The sequence below is a fragment of the Anarhichas minor genome, unplaced genomic scaffold (assembly GCF_050575085.1).
Source record: "Anarhichas minor isolate MPS153535 unplaced genomic scaffold, ASM5057508v1 ptg000054l, whole genome shotgun sequence".
Lineage (NCBI taxonomy): Eukaryota > Metazoa > Chordata > Actinopteri > Perciformes > Anarhichadidae > Anarhichas > Anarhichas minor.
This window is the reverse complement of record NW_027466500.1, coordinates 4106266-4128780: the sequence shown is the minus strand read 5'-3', so window position 1 is coordinate 4128780 and position 22515 is coordinate 4106266. Positions and strand designations below refer to the sequence as shown.

General features: G+C 41.8%; 1 protein-coding gene across 20 annotated transcripts in view; it reads left to right on the top strand.

Moving 5' to 3' along the window:
• Positions 1-22515, top strand: part of LOC142931676 (calcium/calmodulin-dependent protein kinase type II subunit gamma) — a 55669-nt gene that overhangs the window by 11365 nt on the left and 21789 nt on the right. For all 20 annotated transcript variants that reach the window (XM_076075723.1, XM_076075714.1, XM_076075711.1 and 17 more), the window contains exons 3-9: positions 10011-10070; positions 12565-12619; positions 12919-12984; positions 15602-15674; positions 19860-19962; positions 20314-20397; positions 20536-20630. In XM_076075723.1, coding sequence (XP_075931838.1) covers positions 10011-10070; positions 12565-12619; positions 12919-12984; positions 15602-15674; positions 19860-19962; positions 20314-20397; positions 20536-20630 — 536 coding nt within the window. The remainder of the gene's footprint in view (positions 1-10010; positions 10071-12564; positions 12620-12918; positions 12985-15601; positions 15675-19859; positions 19963-20313; positions 20398-20535; positions 20631-22515) is intronic.

Here is a 22515-nt window from a genome sequence, read left to right as displayed (position 1 = left end):
CAGCATTACTGGTCGCATTAAGTCCGTGTTGAACTCTGGGTGTGTGTTCATGTGTCGCTTCATGTCTTACCAAAAGGACTGGCAGTCCCAACACACAATAGAGGCCATTATCCCTTCTCTCAGGGAATAACCGTGTGTGTGTGTGTGTGTGTGTGTGTGTGTGTGTGTGTGTGTGTGTGTGTGTGTGTGTGTGTGTGTGTGTGTGTGTGTGTGTGTGTGTGTGTGTGTGTGTGTGTGTGTGTGTGTGTGTGTGTGTGTGTGTGTGTGTGTGTGTGTGTGTGTGTGTGTGTGTGTGTGAGAGAGAGAGAGAGAGAGAAAACAACTCTCAGATCTGGTCATTGTCAGGGTTGAAGCATGTCTCCCTGGAACAGCCGCTCACCAGTGATTAGTTATCACTAAGCGAGGATCAAGGCTGCACTCTGACACATCAAGGCCGGGAACCCGCGCAGTGTTATTTATGTGCTGGAATAAAGGTGCCAGTATTTGCCTCCAGATCTATTCTTAGGAATAGTTTGGGTCTCATCATCATCATCACGCACATTTTTCTTGAGCGCTTTGAGCCAATAGCTTGTATTTACTGAGAAATGAACATGCAGTATTAGAAACACTGATGTCATACCTTGAGTTCACGTTGTTCAAATATGGCCAGCACATACAAATAATGTTTGGTTATTAATAAAAGCCAAATAAAAAAAACATCGTGGGATGGTGGAAATATCTGTGCTCATTAGTTCACATGGTAATGATTTATCATTGCACTCACTTAACATTGTTGAACTAAAGAAAGCAGAACCAGAGATACGTATATGTTTTTTATTGCATGCACCTTCCTCATCAAAATCTGGCGTCTACATTACCCACAATGCAACCCACTTGCATGCAGTTCAGGTGAAGATGTGTGTGCGTTGTTGTATTGGCAGCTAATGTAGCCTCGAGCCTCCAGCAGAGATGAGGAGCAGGATACAGACGATGAAATTCATTCGCCAATTTGCTTTGACTTTTTTGGGACTTTTTTTTTGCACGTTGTTTTTTTCGGTCGCTAGAATCAATAAAACGTGCCCGTCTGTAGATGATTCACATTAAAAGCCGATCGCGATGGGAGGGACTGTACATTCTGAGCTTCTGGAATGCTGTTAATGTTAATCTGTGCAGGACGTGTTGAGTCTCATTGATCGGAGTTAGTGCTCTGGAAAGGTACATTACACAGAACGTATCGAGACAAAAGGTAAACATCGATGAGTTGTATTTACAGCAGATTAAAACAGACCAGGAAACGGGGAAGAGTCTAGCTCAAATATAATGAAATAGTAAAGTAATGTGAGTAAAGGAGGGCGAGGACTAAAAGAGTCAATTCGAAATAAAAGCCTGTTTTAAATGAGATTTGCTCTTCAGTTGGGGTAAGGAGAGGCCTGTGCCAGTATTTGAGAAGTCCTGCCCATTAACCCTGACATAATAAGTGAAGAAAGTCTCTAAAACGAGTCATCAAGCCTTTGAATCTGTTCTGACTAAAGGATGTCTGAAATAAAAATAGTAACTTATTGAAAGCGTAAAGACTCTTGACTCGATGCTTCAACAATAGCTCATCTTTAATGAACTTGAAGTGTTTTTGTAAATATCGCCCCGTTAACATGATGTAATAATATGGGTCCACAGCATCTCATGCTTCTGGCTACAGCCATACAGGCTGCTTTGTGAAGATGAATGACTCAAACCTTGCCTGTACTAAAATGGCTTCTTAATTTAGTATAAAGATAAACTTTTGAACTTTGAACTCAACCTAATGAACTCTGTTGATCTAATCTAGCGTCGGGGTCACGGCTCACTCGGCTCTGATGCTGATAAGCTTTCAAATGTACTTAATGCCGTTTGGCACGATGAGCTGGCAGAGCAGTTGTGACGAATCTAATGTGCCTTTAATCTCACGATGTGTTTGTTTAGCCTCAGTGTGGTTGAGATAACGAGGAGAACACAGGACTTAAGAAGTATGTAAGAAACCACACGTGTTCGATGTGTTGATTCTTCTGGGGATGTTGCGATGTCACTGTTTTCACTTCCACTAGTGAAAGACCCGTCAAACAGGACAGATTTTCTGATCCATCATTTTAAAAGAACAGTAAGACTAAGAACATCAGTTTGGGGTCACTGGACAAAAACGATGAGATGATGAGAGGATTTTCTCAGTTCAGATTTAATGAAAAACACCAGAATACCTTTAACATGAAAATATTTCACTTGTTGGTGGGGGGGGGGGGGGTGGTCTGTTCTTCTTTTCATCTAGCGCTACCAAAAGGTCATCATCTGCACCCGTCCATCACTTTGGGTCACTTAAGGTTACTTCTTAAACAGGAGGCCGTAACATTTCCAGTACAATAGGGATCTGATTTAATAAACCTAATTAGGAAAAGGGATGTTAATAACAGTTTGTCAAAGTTTTTGGATTTCACTGTGGCCACAAACACATATGTTTTGGATATTCTCTATTTCCCCTTAGACGGTAATAACCTTGAAGTGAGCAGTGACAGATTAGTTATGTGGTCAGTTTGGTTCATTTTGGAGAAGCGTTTAGTATTTGGCTTCAAAAACTACACATCCTTTTTTAAAATAGTTGGCAATTCATTTTCTGTTGATTGACTGATCGACTCAGCTCGAGACAAATATAAATCCGGCAAAACCAGCGGTTTGTATTGCTGTTAACGTCGGTGGATGTTCTCTCTGGTTGTTGTGTGAAAGAGTTACCGGCAGCCTTTCAGGCAAATGTCAGGAGCCCCAAAATAACCTCTTTCCATCGCGATACCTTCCTCCTACTGGTGAGTGCTTCTGTTACTGCTGCCTGCTTCACGCGGCGTTACACTCCCCCAGCTTTGAGGATCATAAAGCAGAGTCCACACCCCCCTCTGCTGTCTCCCCACAGGAGGAAGTTTAAAGGACGTGAAGCTGTTCTCATATTTGTTATCCTGTTGGTCAGAGTGAACGTTTCTGGCAGAGACTCAGACTCTTTTCACAAACAACCTGATGTTGGTCTCTCCCAGCAGGTCAGCTAAGATCTGATTAGACTTCATTTCATTGCTCAACCTAACACACACACACACACACACACACCGACTGAAGACATGCAGACCACAATGCAGAACAGAGAACTTTATGGTTCAACAGAAGGCTACACAGTGTGTCACTTCATGTTTTGGTTGAGCAACTCTGATACCTTTCAGACACACACACACTCTCTCACACACACTCATGCACTGTTGTTTTTCATGCTAAATTTGAGAACAGAAATGCATGAAAGAACATTGACTGATAATATAACTCTTCAAAATGTAAACGCGCAACTTGTGATCGGAGCGAAATTTGAACGGACTGGGAGCAGTTCTGAGGTCCGAACAATTTAAACTTGAATGACAATATTTTGCAGACGGAGCATTGAGAGAGAAATTTGCTGTGGAAATTAAAAAGTGATTTTCCACAGCTGTGTAAAGCTGTTATGAAGCAAAGGCGAGGAAAGCCTTATTGAAAGTAATGAAGGCGGGTTGAATTCTGCATCCCTGTATGCTGTAAACCCAAATCCTCAGGTTGCAGGTTCATCTCAACATACCGGTGTGTCGCCAGGTGAGAAAATGCTGCCTCTTATGGGTAACCCTCTGAGCACAAGGGATGTTGGGGATCAGTATCCTGGGAGAGAGAGAGAGAGAGAGGGCTGGAAACTGGAAGCTGTTAAGCTTGTTAGCATGCTGATGCTAGCATTTTTCTCAAAGCACCTCTGTGCCTAAATACAGCCTCACAGAGCTGCCAACATGGCTGTAGACTCTTGTCTTGTTTTGTTTTTTTGTTGACTCGGGGGTCCAGTAGAGCAGAACTGGTGTCTGTCTCTGTCTAATTAGCATACTGCCGAGCACACAGATGGAAAAAAAGTGTCTGTTCGGGGTTGTAAAAGGTGAGGGTTCTTGAGGATTGGGTGCATGTCCTGACTGGCTGTAAATAGTTGAAAGATGGAGGAGAATGGAGCAAGTATCAGCTTACTACTACTGTGTTGTTGTTTTAATGGTTATAGCTGCAAGTGTCAGAATCGTGACGTTATCAACACCACCTTCATCGTCTTCTCCTCGTCGTATTTGCATCGTTACGCTGCGGGCTTTGAGTCGGCGACACGAGCCTCAGCTTTAGCCCACTGACACCAGACTGACCTCTCTCAGCGCCGGGACGTCTGACTTGTTGAAAAGCTGCGACAGGACCGGAGGTGATCGGTGTCAGAAACTCACCTCCGCCTGTCTCGTTTCGCTGTACGCCTCCATGTGTCGGTCTTTCTCTGCGTCTCCGTCTCTCACTTTCTGTCTCATTGTGTCTCTGCCTCTCTGCTTGGTGATGCAGGGCGGGCCGGGTCAGTGTGATTCAGGGCTGTAAGCCGGAGGAGGATTGGATCTATTTATAGTCTCGTCTGCTCTCTGGGCCACGCTGACCCAAAGTCTGTCTGTTTTTCTCTTTCTGTCAGTCTGTCATTCATTTATCTCATATCAGTTGGTTTTCCTTTTATACTGTTCTACCTGCAGATAAAAGACATTACCCTCCAGTGTTTAACAAGCTCTACCTCTAATTCTCTTGCACACACACGCACACACACACGCACACTTCAATAAAATGTTCATGCAGTTTCCTTGCTTTTCTCGGGATGTGATTAAAAACTAGATTTCCCTAACAAACACTGATCCGAGAGAGATGCAACTAACAATATGTACTTTAAAATTATGGATTTATGCTCATTCAATTCATACTTCTATAAAATGTTGAAAATGATGCCAAATCCAATCACAAGATACTTGAGCTCACAGTAAGACACTTAACAGTAACAATAGCATTTGTCAGGCCAGAAGTCTAATGTAAGTAATCACAGCAATGAGAGGAAGAAAATGTATTTTAGAGCCTTTTAACCAGTGAAACTTTGGTAGTTTTAATATCTTTGGGTTTGAGGCTTGTTTGGTCTTTGGCAAGAGATTAGACGGCATCGCTTTGTCACTTTTGGCTTTGAGAAGTTGTGATCGGCTTTTTGCCGATACCTTTCTTTTATATGGTCGCAGCTCCGTAACCCACATCAAATTCAATTCATCATCACTATCATCAAAAATGTTGTAGCTTTGGTCAGAAACGGTTCCATCCAATGTGTTTGTTTCTGAGAAGGACTCCGGAATCAGAGTGTGTGTGTGTGTGTGTGTGTGTGTGAGTGAGAGTGAGAGTGAGTGAGTGAGAGAGAGAGAAACAAAGCTGAGAGACATGCTTTTAGTTTTCATTGACTTATCTGGAAAGTCACTAAAGGCTTCAAATGGAATAATTGGTTATCTAACAACAACAACAACACACACACTTAACAGCCACTGAAATGCACATAGATGCACTCTAATACAATATACTTCTTTAAGTGTGAAAATATGACGACAAACTAAACAGCCAGACTAATTTAAAAAAGGATAAAAGCACACCTTCATCTATTGGGTAGGTGGATGTTTGGCTGATTCATTTCATCTTTAAAAACACAAATGTTCCAGATATTGTCATGTAGTCTAGATGGCGATGATGTTTGTATTATAAAGTGTATCTCAGAGCTGACTGAGAAATGACTTCAGTAACATGGGCCTGATAGGGTGACAGTATTGTCGGGTCAGTTGTAAGTTGTAGTTTTACGCGACTACTTTAGAACGAGAGCAGCTGTGCACGAGTGGCTTCATGGTGCAGCTCTTTAAAAGGGAGAAGCTGCTGTGTGTGTGTGTGTGTGTGTGTGTGTGTGTGTGGGTTGTGTCTAACCAGCGAGTCGTCATGCTGATATCTTGCTATGCTTATGGTGCAGGTTGCCAGGTGTGCTCCTGAGGAGAGGGCACTTTGACTCTGACTGACACCCCAACTATCTGAAAGCTGCTGGTGGCAGTTTAAACCTGTGTTTTGCTGCTACTAACATTGCCAAGTTATCTTTTACATTTTCTTGGAAATACTCGGTGTATGTTCTTTGGTTTTTGTGGAGGAAAATATCTGGTTGACGGGAGGTTTGGTGCAACTGGAAGTATAGAAGAACACGTGCTGACACCTGCATGAACGCCAAATTCAGACTTTACAGTTATTGCGTCCTGGAACGATCGGATGACAAGAGTCTCATTTAAGTATAACCTCTGCTAATGACCACTTGTCACGAAATATAGAAAAATAATGTCAGAGATTGTGTGGCTGTTTTTGGGTTTGTGTCTTTACTCTGTGCTCAGTTAGTTGGCATCTAGTGTAAAGTATTGTCTGTATCTTTCCCTGAATCTGAATCAGTTTTATTGGGCAGGTATGAGTATAAATACCAGCAATTTGACTCTGGTCGTTTTTGTTCTCATTGTGTAAACACAGAAATAGAAATGCAGCTAAAAACAAGGACTAAGTAAAACATTAAAGAAGATAAATATATAAAAGTTATATATTTATAGATATTACAACAAGCAACAACATTTTCTGTAAATTGTAAATCTTGTAAATCAGAGTGGAAATCTGCTGGAATACATCAAATATAAGCTGGCAGACGTTAATGGCTGTACTTGGGTGGAGGAGTTGTGGATCATTCAAACAGTAGATCTGGGCTGAAAGAATTCATCCATCCATCAATCCATTCAGCCAGTGCTGCAGTCTGCTCAGAGTGTCTAGAGATGATGGATAAATGAATATGTTGAGCCACGCCGTCGCTCATCACTCACTCCAATTGCGCTAAGTGCTGTGTGTTGTGCTTTACGGAGCAGACAATATGATGTCAGCACGTCTCTCTGGAACGCTGTAAAAGGGGTGTGGGTGGGTGTGTGGGTGTGTGTGTGGGTGGGTGGGGATGATGAAGGCTCTTTCACTATACTTCAAATCCTACGAAGATAGTTAACAAGGAACTTGCACACACCAGTTCTTCCTCTTTTGTGTTTTCCGGTGTAGCCCACCGCATTGAGAACGTCGTCTAAAATGAGATCATTAGGCTATTTTAATATAGTTCTGGTCTTAAAATGATTAAAATGTTTTTACTTGGTACTGTGAACTGCTCACTTCTGTTTCAGCTTGTGTCCAAAACATTGTTGTTTTTTGTTCTAGTGAGTTGTTGATTCAACTCCAAGATGAGTTTGGGCATTGTAGTTTGTGGTGCTGTTGAATGTTATGGCATTACACAGAGAGGTGTTTCTGTCATTTAGTTTACCCTCATTGATATAAATATGGTGGACAATGTAAGAAGTAACTGTTTCAAAACTAGTCCAACAAGACTAGGATGAAACCTCTGTTCGTTTAAGGTCAATGTGCTCAGTTGTGGCTAAATTGTCACAGTCAGCGATGGTGTCTATAATCTGAATTCCCGGCTGATAAAAGACCATCTGTAAATGTTCTATCGTGGTGCCAGTAATATGTGCAGCAACAACCGAGTATGTATTGAGGAAGTGGATCAGATGGTTGATCGCCAGAGCAGAGACATTGCCAGAAATGTCTCTTTTATTTTAAAAGAGTACCAATAGTGAAACTCAACGGACGAATGGTGTAATCTCACTCTCTCACTCTCAGCGACTCAGACTTTCGCTTTAACAAGACTAGCCCCCGCTTTAATGCGGGTCGAAAATAGTCACTGTTTCAACACTAGTATCTAGTTTAATTAAAACTGTCTACTGCGCTATTTATTGTTAATGATTTTAATCGATGAAGTGATTTCATTGACAGTTCCTCCTCAAAGAATCACACTAAAGCTCCACTTTATATGTTGTGTTTACCAGAGATGTGTTTAAAATGTCTTGGAAATGAGTCATTTAACATTAAAAAAATAAGCATAAAAATGATTTTAATATTCTTTTGAAGTTGACTAATCGGTCATTTCGATCTTAGTCGACTAACCAATGTAGTTGAGCAATGTCAGTTGAGGCCCTTTAATGCTGCTCTGTTGCTCTGATATGTTGTATGTGTGTTTTAGATTTGATTATCAACTCACCCTTTGTCCTGATTGTATAAAAACATTATATTTTTGTATAATGAAGAGTGGAGTGCTATTTTTAACAGTGGTACCTTCTGTATTTGACACTGATCATCTTCTGCTAATCTTCAGTCATTCCTCTTGTTTCTATTCTTCTCTATACGATTTGTCCCTTTTTGAAGCCTTGTGCTTGTTCTCTCGTCTTTCTATTGAAACTCCTCAGTCATTTCTAGTTCCTCTAAGCAGCAAGCTGCCAAGACTGTCTGCTATCACAAGCATAATAAAGCTGTCATCTCAGGCCATGAAAATTATGAAAAAATAATACTGTTTTTGCAGGCTGATCCAACTTCTAAGAATACAGGCCGCCAAAATAGCCCATTATGGCTCCGAGAAGAAGGTTGTGGAACGTCTGCAGAGCGCTTTTGATTTCTCGTGTTAGGATAAACGCTGCAGCTGATTGGCTTAGCCCTTGTGGGTCAGAGGTTAGGGGTCAAACTTGGGATAGCGTGTTGATGCCTCCGTGTCCTCTCCTGCAGGAGCTTGTTGGTGGTGAAGGATTTAATAGGAAATCAATGCACAAACCTTTAATGGCGCCAATCATAATCAATCATCAATCAATGTATGAGCTAATTGACGTCTCCTCTCATTGACCGAGTCTCACTGCTCCTAAAAACACTGTTGAAGACGTAGCACTGATCAGAACCAGCAGAAATTAGGATGTAGGATACACATAACATCAGCTATATGCTTGTAATGCTAGCTGTCCACCATGAATACATAGTAAATTATTACTGAGGAGAGACCACTTATGTCAGTTGTATGTCTCTGCCTCTTGTTGGCCAGTGCCTTGTGTGATACATAAGTGTAGTTTCATTTTCATACATTTTGAATGCACACAAGACCACAGATTACATATCTATGCAGTAGTTTACATTTCCCGCTGCCTCTAAAGGCCCCTCAGCGTTTGCTGTGAAGGAAGGAAGTATTCCACAACCAACCATTTAAATGGGCTGATAACATTTTAAGCGGGTGGAATGTCCAGTGCCATTCCCTCTCTTTCACACAAACACACATACACATACATACAGCCCCATCTGTCCCCTGAGACCAGCAGGTGGTGGGTGGCAGGAGTGTCCAGTATGAACTCGACCTCTCACACCCTGCAACAGGAAATGTTGTCCACTGTATCCATCTACTGTATAATGTCCTACAACCAATCTGTCTGTCCTCAACATCCAGCTGCACACACACACACACAGACATCCTCTCCTCGCCATTAGAATCATTATCTGGACGCTGATTATATTAAGGGCGGACCCACAAGACTAATTCCACTAAGTGCAAAAAACTTGTGCTAGAGGTTTTGTGTGTCTGTGTGTGTGTGTGTGTGTGTGTGTACACACAGTATATAGCGGCCTGTCTGTCCACTTGTGCAAACTCCTATTAGTTGACAGCCACTGTTATGGCCTTTGAGCTCGTCTGTGTCGCCGTGTCTCTTACCTTGTTGACATCCCGTCTCTGCTGTCCCCTCCAGCTCAAGTCGATTTGATGTCGGTTGCAAAATTGGCAGATTTAGAGGAAAACTATTGTTGTGAATGGAATAGGAAGAGCAGAAGAGGTCGGAGAGAACGGGAACAATGTGTGTGTTTATGTGCGGCACAGTTAAAAGAAAATGTTTAATCAATTCCCAAAGTCGCTGGTGCGCGTGTTTCTGAAGTCCTTCCAAACAAGATATTAAGTTTTAATGTTTGCAAAAACAAATTATTTATTATTTATTAGCTCTGTGTCTGTTAAAAGGTTACGAAGAAGAATTTGTTTCCAAAATGCCGTGTTGCACAAGTGCTACTGAACAACATGAACTGCAGTCAGATTATGTGGATGTTATGCAGCCCTCGTTGTGTACTTTTATGTTGTCTTTGAGTTCTTCTGTGTTCACTCTCAATGGGTTTCCAAGGAGTTTTTTTTCCCCCATGTGCTTTGGTCACTGACAACAAAGCGTCTTGTTTCTCTTCCTGACACTGGGATTGTGTCCTCACTGGTCCGTCTCCGTCTTTTCTGTCCTCAGATCACCAGAAGCTGGACCGGGAGGCCAGGATCTGTCGTCTGCTGAAACATCCAAACATAGGTGAGTCATTTTTGAGAGCCAAGTGGATTAGTGGAGCGGCTCTGCTAATTCAGAACATCGGACGTTAAGAAGTCACTGCAAAAGCTATTTTCTGCAGCGGCCTTCTGGAACCATGATTAGACGCATTTCTCATCAAATTGGGAAAGGTCATAAAGTATCTAAAACAAGGTTAGGAATGTTTTTTGAGCGGTTAAAGAAAGCCTGGGGTCTCCAGTTCCAGCAGTGGCTGTTGCACTCATGAAGGCAAACAAGCTACTTTAAAACCATTAACGTCTGATTACCACAATGTGCTCTCACTCTCTCTTCTCTGAGTCACAACTCTGTCAAAATCTGGAAACTCCAACATTATACACATAGTTTTAGATTCAGTGTGGCTTACACTTTCCCGCTATATTATTATTATATGTCCATCATGAATAAACACGCATACATCTGCAAGAAATCATGGAAGAAAAGACGCTGTTTAATACATCCAGAACTTGCCTGAGAATAATCATGTATTTGATTTACTTCTGAATCAACATAATCTGCTGATTGTTGTCTGTACGTCCATGGGTACGTTTCAAACAGGAACTTCTAATAGATAATTCGGCTAATTTATAGGTGCAAATTTGCCAAAATGTTGCTGCGGAAATAGATTGTCAACTAGGCAAAAGGCTGTTAATGTCTTCGTACATCTGTGTTAAGATCGAGTCTCGTACATCATAATTGGATATACCAAGTGTATCTAACACTTGCGTTTCATGACCTCTTTGTGTGTGTGTGTGTGTGTGTGTGTGTGTGTGTGTGTGTGTGTGTGTGTGTGTGTGTGTGTGTGTGTGTGTGTGTGTGTGTGTGTGTGTGTGTGTGTGTGTGTGTGTGTGTGTGTGTGTGTGTGTGTGTGTGTGTGTAAAACCCGGACAAAAGGCAGTGACCCCTTGAGAAAGGAAGGAAATGACAAAGTATCTTTTTGGCAGAACTACCAAGTGTCTTATCATACTGTAGTGTGGCGCTCAGAGTGAGCTATACTCACACACACATGCAGGGTGTGATAACAGCATAATAGGTATGGTTTCATTCATTCCCTCTTTCTTCTTCGTCCCACCTGATTCCTGCTCCGTCATTGTCCTACTCTGCCTTTCTTTTCCTCCCTCAGCTGCTCTCTTCTTATCCCCTTCTCAAGGGGAAGGCACGTCAAGTTATCTTTTCTCTAAATGTAAGCCGTCTGAAGCAAGAAGAGAGTCATATCCAACATTTTCAGGCCTAATTTAAAGCACTCGAGCGCCTTCGCCCAGGATGTTAATCTACCTTTGAGGTGACTCGAGAGCTGCCGGTTAAAAACAGCTAATGGTAAAAGTCGTCTTTGTTGGCAGGAGCTCCTCCTGTGTGAAGAAAAAAAAAAAAAAAAAAAAGAAGCTTTCACCCCTCTGTGTACATCGATGTTTGCTGCCTGCTTTAGTGCTTCTGTAACAGAGAGAAAACCTCAAATGAAGTTACCAGTATCACATTAATTATAGATGATTAAACTATGGCAACCATTCTGTCAACTTTATCATCCAAAAGCTGATTCCTGGTTGCCAACACGCCAGGTGGCACTCGGGCTTTAGAAACCTGCTGTCGAGCCCTGGAGTGGATCATTTCTGCTCGGGGAAAGGGCCGTGTATCTCCTGACCTTCTGGGTGTTTAATATGATTGTGAGCATACCATAATAATACTGCACTGACTTAAGGGAAGTGTGGTTCTTGTGCTTTGCTCCCACTGGCCAGTGATCAATGATGCATTGATCGTCGGCCACATCAACAATAAGTAATCATTAGGAGCTTACAAAATGCAGGTTTTTCCTCAATAAAAAGCTACATTTAAACAAATGACCGCAGCGTAACCTAAGTAAAGTAAAACATTTAAATCATAAATTAAGATGCTCCTGTGTCAACAAATGGTTAAACTAGATTAAAAAGATCAAACACAATAATTCTGCACAATTTACAGACTTGCATAAATTAAATTTGACCAAACATAAGACGATAAAACAAAAACTCCGACCCGTCATCAAGGTAAACGGCACTTTTCCTTCCCTGTCTTGTGGAAAACATGTTAATTTTATGTACGTTGCAGGTATCGAGCAGCTGGATTTGATGTCTTGGGGATGCATAAATAATATATATGTCAATTTAACACTTTATTCTCTGAAGTATTCTTTAACGATCTAATATGATAACTGGTTGTTTTATAGCAGTATTGAGCAAGTTACTTGAAAACTCAAGCCGACCATCAAATGTCAAAGTAACAAAGTGTTACTGGGATTAGCAACTGTAATGTAATTACTGACTTTCAAAGTGTAATCCCGAACACTACTGAAAACAGTAATCACATTATTGTAACGCATTACTGCGGTATATAAACCGCACACTCACACACACACACACACACACAGAGAAGATTCATTCCAGGTGGTGGTCGTCTTAACCTAACGTACTGATTTCTAATTAAAGTCTTTCTCTTTCGCCCTCGCTAGTACGACTTCATGACAGCATCTCAGAGGAAGGCTTCCATTACCTGGTTTTTGACCTGTAAGTAAACCACATTAACACCCACACACACACACACACACACACACACACACACGTCACAGGTTGAAGGTGGAATATTGCTCCAGGATGAATTGCTTCACCCAAGCAACAAATAAATTGACATTTCTATTTTCACCATTCACAGCTGTACAGTATTTGAGCTTTTCCACTGAGCTGCCACGATGGGAAAGTTCAGTCTACTCTTAAATTAAGCCCTATTTTATAGGGCTTATATAAATCAATGTCCTTCCTCAAAAGGAGAAGAGAACCAACCAGCTCTCTGTTTTGTGTGTGTGCAGCGTCACTGGAGGGGAGCTGTTTGAGGACATTGTCGCTAGAGAGTATTACAGCGAGGCCGATGCCAGGTACAGTATGTCGTCATGCTCACATGTCAACGTGTCGTGTTATGTGCCACTAGTCATCTTTCCTGCTGAGGAAGTTTTTGTGGCTGACGCAGTAAAATTTCAGGCAGTGAAAGTAGTTTGATGAAAGTACAAAATATTTATTTAAATCTGTGTTGTACTGTGTGCTTCAGTAAAAGAAGCAATGCTTTGGGTTTCTGGCACTTCTCTGAGGTCTATTTTTGACCGTGTGACTCGGGTCTTTTAAATTTAATGCCATTAATAACTAATGACTAAGCTGTCCCCAAGTTTTGAAGCATTATTTTGGGCCTGTTGTCAGACGTTGCAGTTGTGTTTTGCAGTGCAGCACATTACCTGTGTGGATTGTGCAGACTAACCTTTATATATTGTTTAAGTGTACGACTTCATCTTCCTCGTCCAATGAGCAGCCTGTAGTGATGTCAGGGCAGAACTTTGTAAATGTAATTATCAGATAATCGTCAATAAAGGTTAGACTTTTTGTATACGGGTGCATATCAAGCCGACACTTCATAATACGGAGGGATTTTGCCTGTTTGTCTCTCACTAAACCTGTACTACTAGAAGCCCTGCCTCTAATAAACAAGTCAAAGGCAAAGCTTTCACGCTGGCCAAGTCTCGATGGAGACACCTTAAGAGAGAACAGAAGAGAAGTCGGCTTCAAACACTTTACTTTTTTAAGCTAATAGGCATCATGCACATGGGTGAACAAAGTAGAAGCATGGGCACTCAAAACTTCTGCCCACCTCTGACTCAACATGACGACATCCTCCTTAGGTTTCTTAAGTGCCTCACCTTGCAATGGTAGTTAAAGCCACAAGTCAATCACAGATATTCCTGTATGAATTGAATATTTGACGAATGAAAAGTATCGACTATTCTCTGATTTTATTAAGATCTTTAGTGCAAAAGATTAGATTTTCTGAGAAACATGAGTTGGTTTGTGCTTTTTATTGTCAATTTAGACAAAGTAATTGTGTATCAGACAATGCCTGGATATATGATTCCATCACGATATGATTCCATTGAAGGATAATAAGTTATCATATTGAATTATTGCCCAGTAAAAAACTAGTCTAGGCTATCAGGCTCTAGCTTTTGGTTGTCTAGAGCATGGACACACATTCTGGATTAGTTCTCCTCTGATATTGATCTCTACATCAAGGACCAACTAAATTAAAGGAAAGAGGAAGGAAAGGCAGGAGAGATGTGAGGTATGAGAAGTGCAGACGGGGCAAGAGATACAATGTGAGTAAGGACAGCAGCAGCAGCAGCAGTAAGTAAGTAAGTAAGTAAGTAAGGGCACTGCAGCTGCAGAAACAGGCAAGAGAATAAAATGTGGAATCCAGATTCAGCCTAATTTGGACACAGCGTCAGCAGCGTCTCCCTAAATCTGTGTCTGTGCCCCCTCCTGACCGTGACGTCACCTTAACTCATGTCAAGTTCAATTTAATATACAAACAAATAATAGTGTTTTTTAACTGTGCATCAGACCAGCAAAATTGCTGATATGTAAGCTTAGGACAAGCTTACATAAGAACCCCCCCCTCACCGCCTCAACAACACACCAACACACTGCCTTCCACATCCTTCCACACATCCTTTCACATAAAAATGCACCAAACTTTTCTCCCACATGCACCTCTTATCCTCTTGTGCAGCAACATGCAGATCGCAAATGGTGTTCGTGTGACATTACAGGGCTCTCTTAAGCTCGTGCATGAGTCATAAATGTACCAGTTGTTTTTATTAGTGGAGTGTGTCGCAATGAGCGAGAGGAAATGATCTCATGTTGCAAGTCACAGCTGGCATGTCGACAATTTGGTGAAACAGGCACCTGGTTGCAGGGATTTGCTCCCATTCAGCCACAAGAGCATTAGGGTCGGGTTGTGCTGGAACAGAAGTAGTTCATAAGAAGTGTTGTCCGCCCACGTTTTATAATCAAAAGTATAGATACATCAAATTCAGCAGGCGGATTGAAAAGCCACCCAAAATAGAGATGCATGAGATACGTTATTGTTTCAATTTGGAGAAAACAATGCATATTTAGACATTAGTGGTGTTGTACTCTGCTGTTCACATGAAAAATGACAGATATGGTTGTGTAAAAAATGAAAAAGAGAAAGCTAGAGAGAGAAGTTAAAAAGCTGCGTAGTTTCTCACCTCCACACACCCAGCCAGGAGAGGCGTGAGGTGGGTGTGAGTGTTGGATTGTCTGTTTTGGAAAGTTACAGAAACGGTCTGACACAGCCACCGCTGTTGTTGATTTGTCATCTTTCCTTGGCCTGTGTCAACATGTCGCTCCCTTTCCAGCACAGAATTCCTCTGTGTTTTTGACCTTGCTGGGGAAAGTTGAACATAAGTTGATTTGGATTTTAGGAAGTCTCTTTTCTGCTTGACCTTTCATGTTAAATGCATAAATAAAAAGAAACACATTCAGCATTCAAAATGTACCCAAGGGACCAAATTGTGTTGAGTTCAAATATTTGAAAAACCTCCCTCAACGTTTTATATTCTACTCCTTCAGTCTCTTGTCATCCAGCTGTTGTGGATAAACAGATTTGTCTCTCCTCTGCTTCTAATCCCTCTCTGTCTCCTCCAGCCACTGCATCAATCAGATCCTGGAGAGCGTCAGTCACATCCACCAGCATGACATTGTGCACAGGGACCTCAAGGTGAGTTGTCATACACCGGCGGTGAACACGTTCTAGTTATTGCGCAGAAATAACACGTTGTGAGTAAAAAGGCATTTGTGTGGATTCACAACAGGACTAAACACACACATGTGCACACGCTCGCGCAGACGTCACAGCGTGACGTTAAGAACGAACCCCTTGGCCTCATCCATCCCTCTCTTCACCTGATTTCTTTCTATTCCCATCCTCCTCTACGTCTGTGCCCCCTCCCCTCTATCCCCTCTTATCCCCCACTTCTACTCTCGTCCCCTCTCACCTATCCCCCCCCCTCCTGCGCTGCCGAGGAGTGACGAAAGCAGACCAGCTGCTATTAATAGCGGGTCGGTGGATGAGATGACGGCCAGTGACGATTTTCCCTCGCAGCACATCTATTCACCTCCTCAGCTGTGTGATTTCAGTTTAATAATATGGGGAATGAGGACAGTGAAGGGAGCTGAGATTGAAACACCTGGATAATTGCACCAGATTTCTTTTACTGCCAGTCCTTTACCTTAATAGTTTACTTAACAATCTGGTCTGACAGTGCAAAATGAAACCATTATTCTAGGGTAAGTAAGACGAACGTAATTGGAAAATAAACAATTAGGTTTTGTGTGCGAGTGGGGTAAATGGACTTGTATTGCTTTTCATTGATTTTTAGCTTGCGTGTGGATCTCGGTATCAAATGAACTCGGACAGGGAAGAGTTTTAAAGAGACGATTATGATGACAGATGGTGGACAGAGGACAGAAATGAATTATCGGTACATTGTTAATGTACAACTCTCTTTTCATGTATTCAAACTGCATCTGTGCTGCATCATTCTGTGCAGCCAAATAATGTTCCGACCCAACAAAACGTTTCCCAAAGTTTCCAAAAATACTAAATATGCCAGTTTGAATTTGGGGGAAAAGTGTCTGCAAGACATCTAGAATATTTCCCATTGATGAAATGAAGCAACATAAAAACATGAAGTCTTGGATTTCTATTATATATATTTTACTCAGTTTAAATAGTGTGATACATAACATTATATTGCATGCATTAGGCAAATGTTTTTGCCCAAATCGACTTACAGGAAGTGCATTATTTCCGCGATGGCTTCAATGAAGAGCTGGAACAGGCTGATACAGAATATATATCAAAACTCAGACCAACAGAGTGGAATAAGTTGATTTTCCAATTTTAAACCTGCAATAACTTGTAAACTCTGTGTTGTGTCTCACCGCTTTCATCGACCTGGTCTCCAGCAGCAGCAGGCAGCTGTTTTCAGTGAAAAAGCTCTTATAAATCAGCGTTCCACTACCTGTCCAGCACACAATGACAAAGTTAGCGACTAGCTGGTGAACGTGGTGAAGACAGCAAACCAGATATTAATGCAAATGAATGCAAATGTTTCTCTGTATCTGCTGGATGTGTAAAAAGGCAACTATTTGCTAACATGTTAGCCACCGCAACTTTAAAAATGATTTCATGTCAATGTTATCTTTACAGCGTGGCTTAAAAAAAAAATCAATTGTTTGCTGCTTACGGCTTTAATTTCTCTGAGAAGGATTCTTAGTTACCGAACAAACCCTCCAATCATCTGACGGCTAAAATGAAAGCACCATCCTCGGGATAAAGCTGCCAAAAGTGACGTCTGTATTGGAGCCATAAAAATTACTAATAATGCCAGCAACGAGAGGTGTGACCTCACACACCGCACACATCATATTTCTGCCTCCCTGTCATCTTGGGAGGGCCACTCGCTGGGGGGGGGGGGGGACAAGAATTAGAGAGAAAGAGTTGAGCGCTGGTGGCAGGCTGAGTTGCCATGGTAACTGTAGGGTGAGGTCACCCGGCTGCTGCAGTGCCAGCGTAGGGACTCATTATGCCACCTCCCATCTATCTGTCTCTCTCTCTCTCTCTCTCTCTCTCTTCTTCTGTTGCTTTCACTCCAGCTCTCTGTCCCTGTGCAGTCCCCCCCCCCCCCTGTTTTCTCTCTCTTTCCAGCTCTGCCCCGATAGAAGGGAGGGATGGATACATCAATAACTAGATATGAGAGAGAGAGAGAGAGAGAGAGAGAGAGAGAGAGAGAGAGAGAGAGAGAGAGAGAGAGAGAGAGAGAGAGAGAGAGAGAGAGAGAGAGAGAGAGAGAGAGAGAGAGAGAGAGAGAGAGAGAGAGAGAGAGAGAGAGAGAGAGAGAGAGAGAGAGAGAGAGAGAGAGAGAGACTATAAGCACAAAGACTTTTGCCCTCAAGACACGCACAGATTACCAGGTTCACCACATTGGTAAAGAAAAACATCTGTTTTCTATACATACCCCATTTTACACCTGGAGAGTTACGTTATTTCGATTCAAATTAGGGAGGAAGAGCTGGCAGACGAACAAAGGTCTAGGGGAGCAATGCAGGATACTCTCAATAAGACGACAGCCAAGGCCATCCGTAAGCTACTTTTCGGTAGCCCTTCTCACTAGGATAATTACTTATACTGTAAGAAGTCAGTATTACCGGAGGAGAAGCTGGCAAGCTCTAGCTCGGCCCCCACAGTCGGTCACCTGATCCTCGTCTTGCACATCATCCCTCGATGGCGTAGACGGTAGATAAGAAGTGGACCTAGTCGTTGTGACGCCACCTATTGGTTTGTGGACTGCCGTTTTGAAGCCTCAAGTTTGGCATTTTGGCCGTCGCCATCTTGACGTTTCGCAACCAGTGAAAGGAAGTGACCATATTTGGACTGGGGACGAGTGACGTAGAGACGCCGTATATGACCGTAGAGACCTGTCAATCGCACGGTAGCCCTGCCCTAAAGCGTACCTTGCTTTATAGTCTATTTTACTCTAAAGTGGATCATAATTTACTAATTTTGTATTGAACAAGACTTGAAATTACAATGTTTACTGAGGTAATGAATCAAGTGAGAAGTGGGGTCATTTTCTTATAGACTTCTATACAATCAGACTTATTTTTGCAACCAGAGGAGTCGCTCTCTGCTGGTGCCTTCAGAACCGGAGGTTTCCGCTTGCTCAATAGTCTCCCAAGATGAAGCTGCTGTTTGGGCTCTGCTTTTTCTTATTTCTTCTTTACTGAGGAAGGGGTCATCTGTTGCCTTTAAACAGGCAGCCTAAGAGGAGGCGGAGTCGGGTGACCTTTCAGCTTGCATTTACATCTGGCTGAGAGACAATCGTAGTGTGAGCCAGACCACCCACACATTTTAAATGCTGAAAATGATGGCAGGGGAAGTCCAAAAACACAAAAGCCGAAGGAGCTTTCAGGAACATCGATCATATCTCAGAAGGCACCTTGACAGAAATTTTAACGTCCATGATTTATTATTAAAATATACATGCATGTGATGACATTTAAAGTCTGTGAGGCTGTATGGTTCAGGGTGGGCATAGCAGCTATCTGTCAAACCCAGGACCATCTTGCTGTGAGGTGAATAAACTGGCCAACCCGACATTATGTAGGAAAACCTAAACCGGTTAAATCAGCTGTGCAGCGCAACTATATCAGTAACTGACCTTCTGTCAAATCACACTTGACCTGACGCATTTCCTCAATTTCTTCTTCCTCTCACCTCCAGTGCCATGATATAAAGGGATGCAAATGAGGAAGCGGCTAAGAAATCACAGTTAATATGTCCCTTAGCGGCCTAGATGGCGAAATCACAGTAAATATGTCTTTTGCATGACTGTTATCAGAAGGACAGTGTCAAAAACGCCGTGTCAAATTCAGTGACAGCTGACTGAAAAGGTCTTTGAATTTGGGGGAAGCCTTCGTGGCCTGCTTGGCTGAACCATGCCTCATTACTACTGTCTGTCATTGAGCTCCTGCAGCTCATCCAGTCATGCGGACACATGGGACATTTCCTGGAGGAGGGTACATGCTTATCTCTTTTGCCCTTATTATAATTATTTTGTTGTCCCTATTTTTGCTCATATCTTTGCTAAAACTTATTTTCCTATGCAAAACATAGTTTGTCCAATAATACATTTAACACCCTGTTCTTATTAAATGACTTGTCTTTCTGAATTTCTCTGAATATTGAAGAACCTTTGGGGGTTTTTGAGTGTTGGCCTGAGAAGAATTTAAATGAACTTGTCTGTATGTTTGACATTTTACAGACAAAGTAATTGACAAAGGTTGCAGCCCGAGTGGAAATATTTCTCCCTAAAGAACTATTTATCTCTGTGTGTCGCAGCCTGAGAACCTGCTGCTGGCCAGTAAGATGAAGGGAGCCGCGGTGAAGCTTGCAGACTTCGGTCTTGCCATCGAGGTGCAGGCAGACCAACAGGCATGGTTTGGTAAGAAATAACACTTCAATAGAATGTGTAACCTTATTATCTGTAATGATCCCACACTATCCCCATCACTGCTTGTGAAATAAGGAAGTATTAAATTAGTGTCGAGCTACAGTTTGTTTCAGTACAGTGTGATAATAAAATGCTCTATTTTTGTAACTGTGCAAGAGAACTTAGTTAATAACGCCATACAGTCAAGAGAAAGTAGTTTGTGTGTTGATACAAAGATCAGAAAGGCTTATGAACCCATAATCTTGCTCAAATCATGTGGTTATCAGAAATAATACTGTATGTCCTTATTGCGGTGCATTTTCATAGACCGATTTCACACAAGTGTCTTTGTTTTTTTTCCAGGTTTTGCAGGAACTCCAGGCTATCTGTCCCCAGAGGTGTTGAGAAAGGACCCGTACGGCAAGCCAGTGGACATATGGGCGTGTGGTCAGTTAGTCTACCTTCTGTCTCTTTGCATGCTGCTGCATTCATATGCTCACTAATAGTATGATTATGCATTTGACATGTTTTTAGTATACGTTTTATAGACGGTATGTTCATATAGATTGTGTGTGTGTGTGTCAGGTGTGATCCTGTACATCTTGTTGGTGGGCTACCCTCCCTTCTGGGACGAGGACCAACACAAACTCTACCAACAAATCAAGGCCGGTGCATATGACGTGAGTACTTCTCTCTCATGATCATGTAGTAGCCTTCCAATGTGTATGAAAAACCATTAACATGACATGACCACGGTGCAGAATAATTCAGTGTAGTGTTGTACTAATGCACATTATACTGTCTTTGTCATTACAACAGGTAAATATAGAGAAGTTTTGAGTTTGCATTAACTGGGTAACCGGGGGAATTAGTAAAAAGGCTCCGGTTTCCTCCTGCCACTAAGATGAAGGCCACTATTTGAGATTTACAGTAATCGTTTCATCCATTAATAATTAAAAAATATTGATTAGTGCAGCTTTGATAAATGTCCTTCCTTTATGGAGCTCATATGTGCGGACTCATCCCAGGTCGGCGTGTTTTGTAAATGGATCCTTGAAGATGAGAGCTGAGGTTCGTAGAGTCTGTTAGAGCTCCATCTGTGTTCATTAAACTTGAATTCGAATACATAATCTGAATCATAATTTATTTGAATGGGAAAACAAGTGCAAAGCCTCGAGATGATCCCTACAGGACACCTTCAGTTCAAGTCGCATCAAATGACACACGATTTCTGTCGTGCAAGTCATTTGGAAATTACATTTTAGTTTTTGATTGCTTGCTACTTGTTGTTGCATGATTTTCATCGAGCTGTAGAAAAAAAGTGATGCACTATGACAGAGCGACAGGCTTATTTATCAGATCTTGTCATAGTCCTCTGGGAGATAGGAATTTATTACCCGTATTAATTTCCATAATTGGAAGCAACCACATCTAATGAATGTGCATAATATGAGCAGCATTGATATGAAGTGACTGTGACAAGCACTCGTAATAATGTGCACTTCTTCAGCATCATCACTGTCATGCAGATGCCTTGAATCTCATTTTTCTTTCTTTTTGTCATTGATTGACAACTGACACCTTAATGTTTGAAGTAAGTGTCTCTGACAACTTGCTTTGATTTTTAGTAGAAACCATGTTCTCTGGCACTTTATGCTTCTTGAATGGAGCGATGAGGGCGGCAGGTGTAGATTTGAAAACTCCTCCTGTTAATGACTCAATGAATGTTTTTTATTTTTTTATTTTTGTGTCATAACATTGATATGACCCATCGAAGAGAGACAAATCCAATGATTTGTCTCACCATTCCACATAGTATGCATGTTCTAAAAGAAAATAAATTAAAATGTGTGTGTTGTAAACAGACGATGAGGACAACTAGAGACCATCTTGCGATTAGATCACAACAGCCGCATCGTTAAATCAGGCCAGGGGCGTAATGTAAGCGTGCCTTCCTTCCTACTTCCAGCCCCCTTGCTCGGAATATACCGATCCCTTTGATCTCAAGTACACATCTGTAAAGTTTCGTGACTGGGTCTCGCGTGGTTGCGACTGTATCGCTTTGACAAAATCTGTCCACAAACACACCGACAGACATATAAACACCTGGAAAAGTGGTCAAAAGTGCTTCTGTGATACAGTTGGTGACTCCAGTTCCACATTTTGCCACCATGACTCAAGTTCAATACATATTCATTGGAATCGAAAAGGAGACAGTAGATAATAAGAAAACTCAAAGATGCAAAATATTTACAAGCATCGGAGCGTTCAAAGGATACGTTACGGACGTTGGCACTGAGGTAATTGCTGTCAAATGCTTAAATAAAGTTCAAGTTCATGAATGCAAACCAAAACTCTCTGTTTGCTATTTGCTTTGTGCTTTACAGTAATAATGATATGAATATGAATCTAATAATCGTTTATTGGTTGTCTACTAGTGTATATTTAATGCTTGATTCTTTTCATCACCACAACCTTCCTTGTGGTTTGTGTAAATCCCACCTGCTCTGCAGAGGATTTCTCTGCAAATGTAAATTGCGTGATCTTAGTAAAGTCAGCAGAATA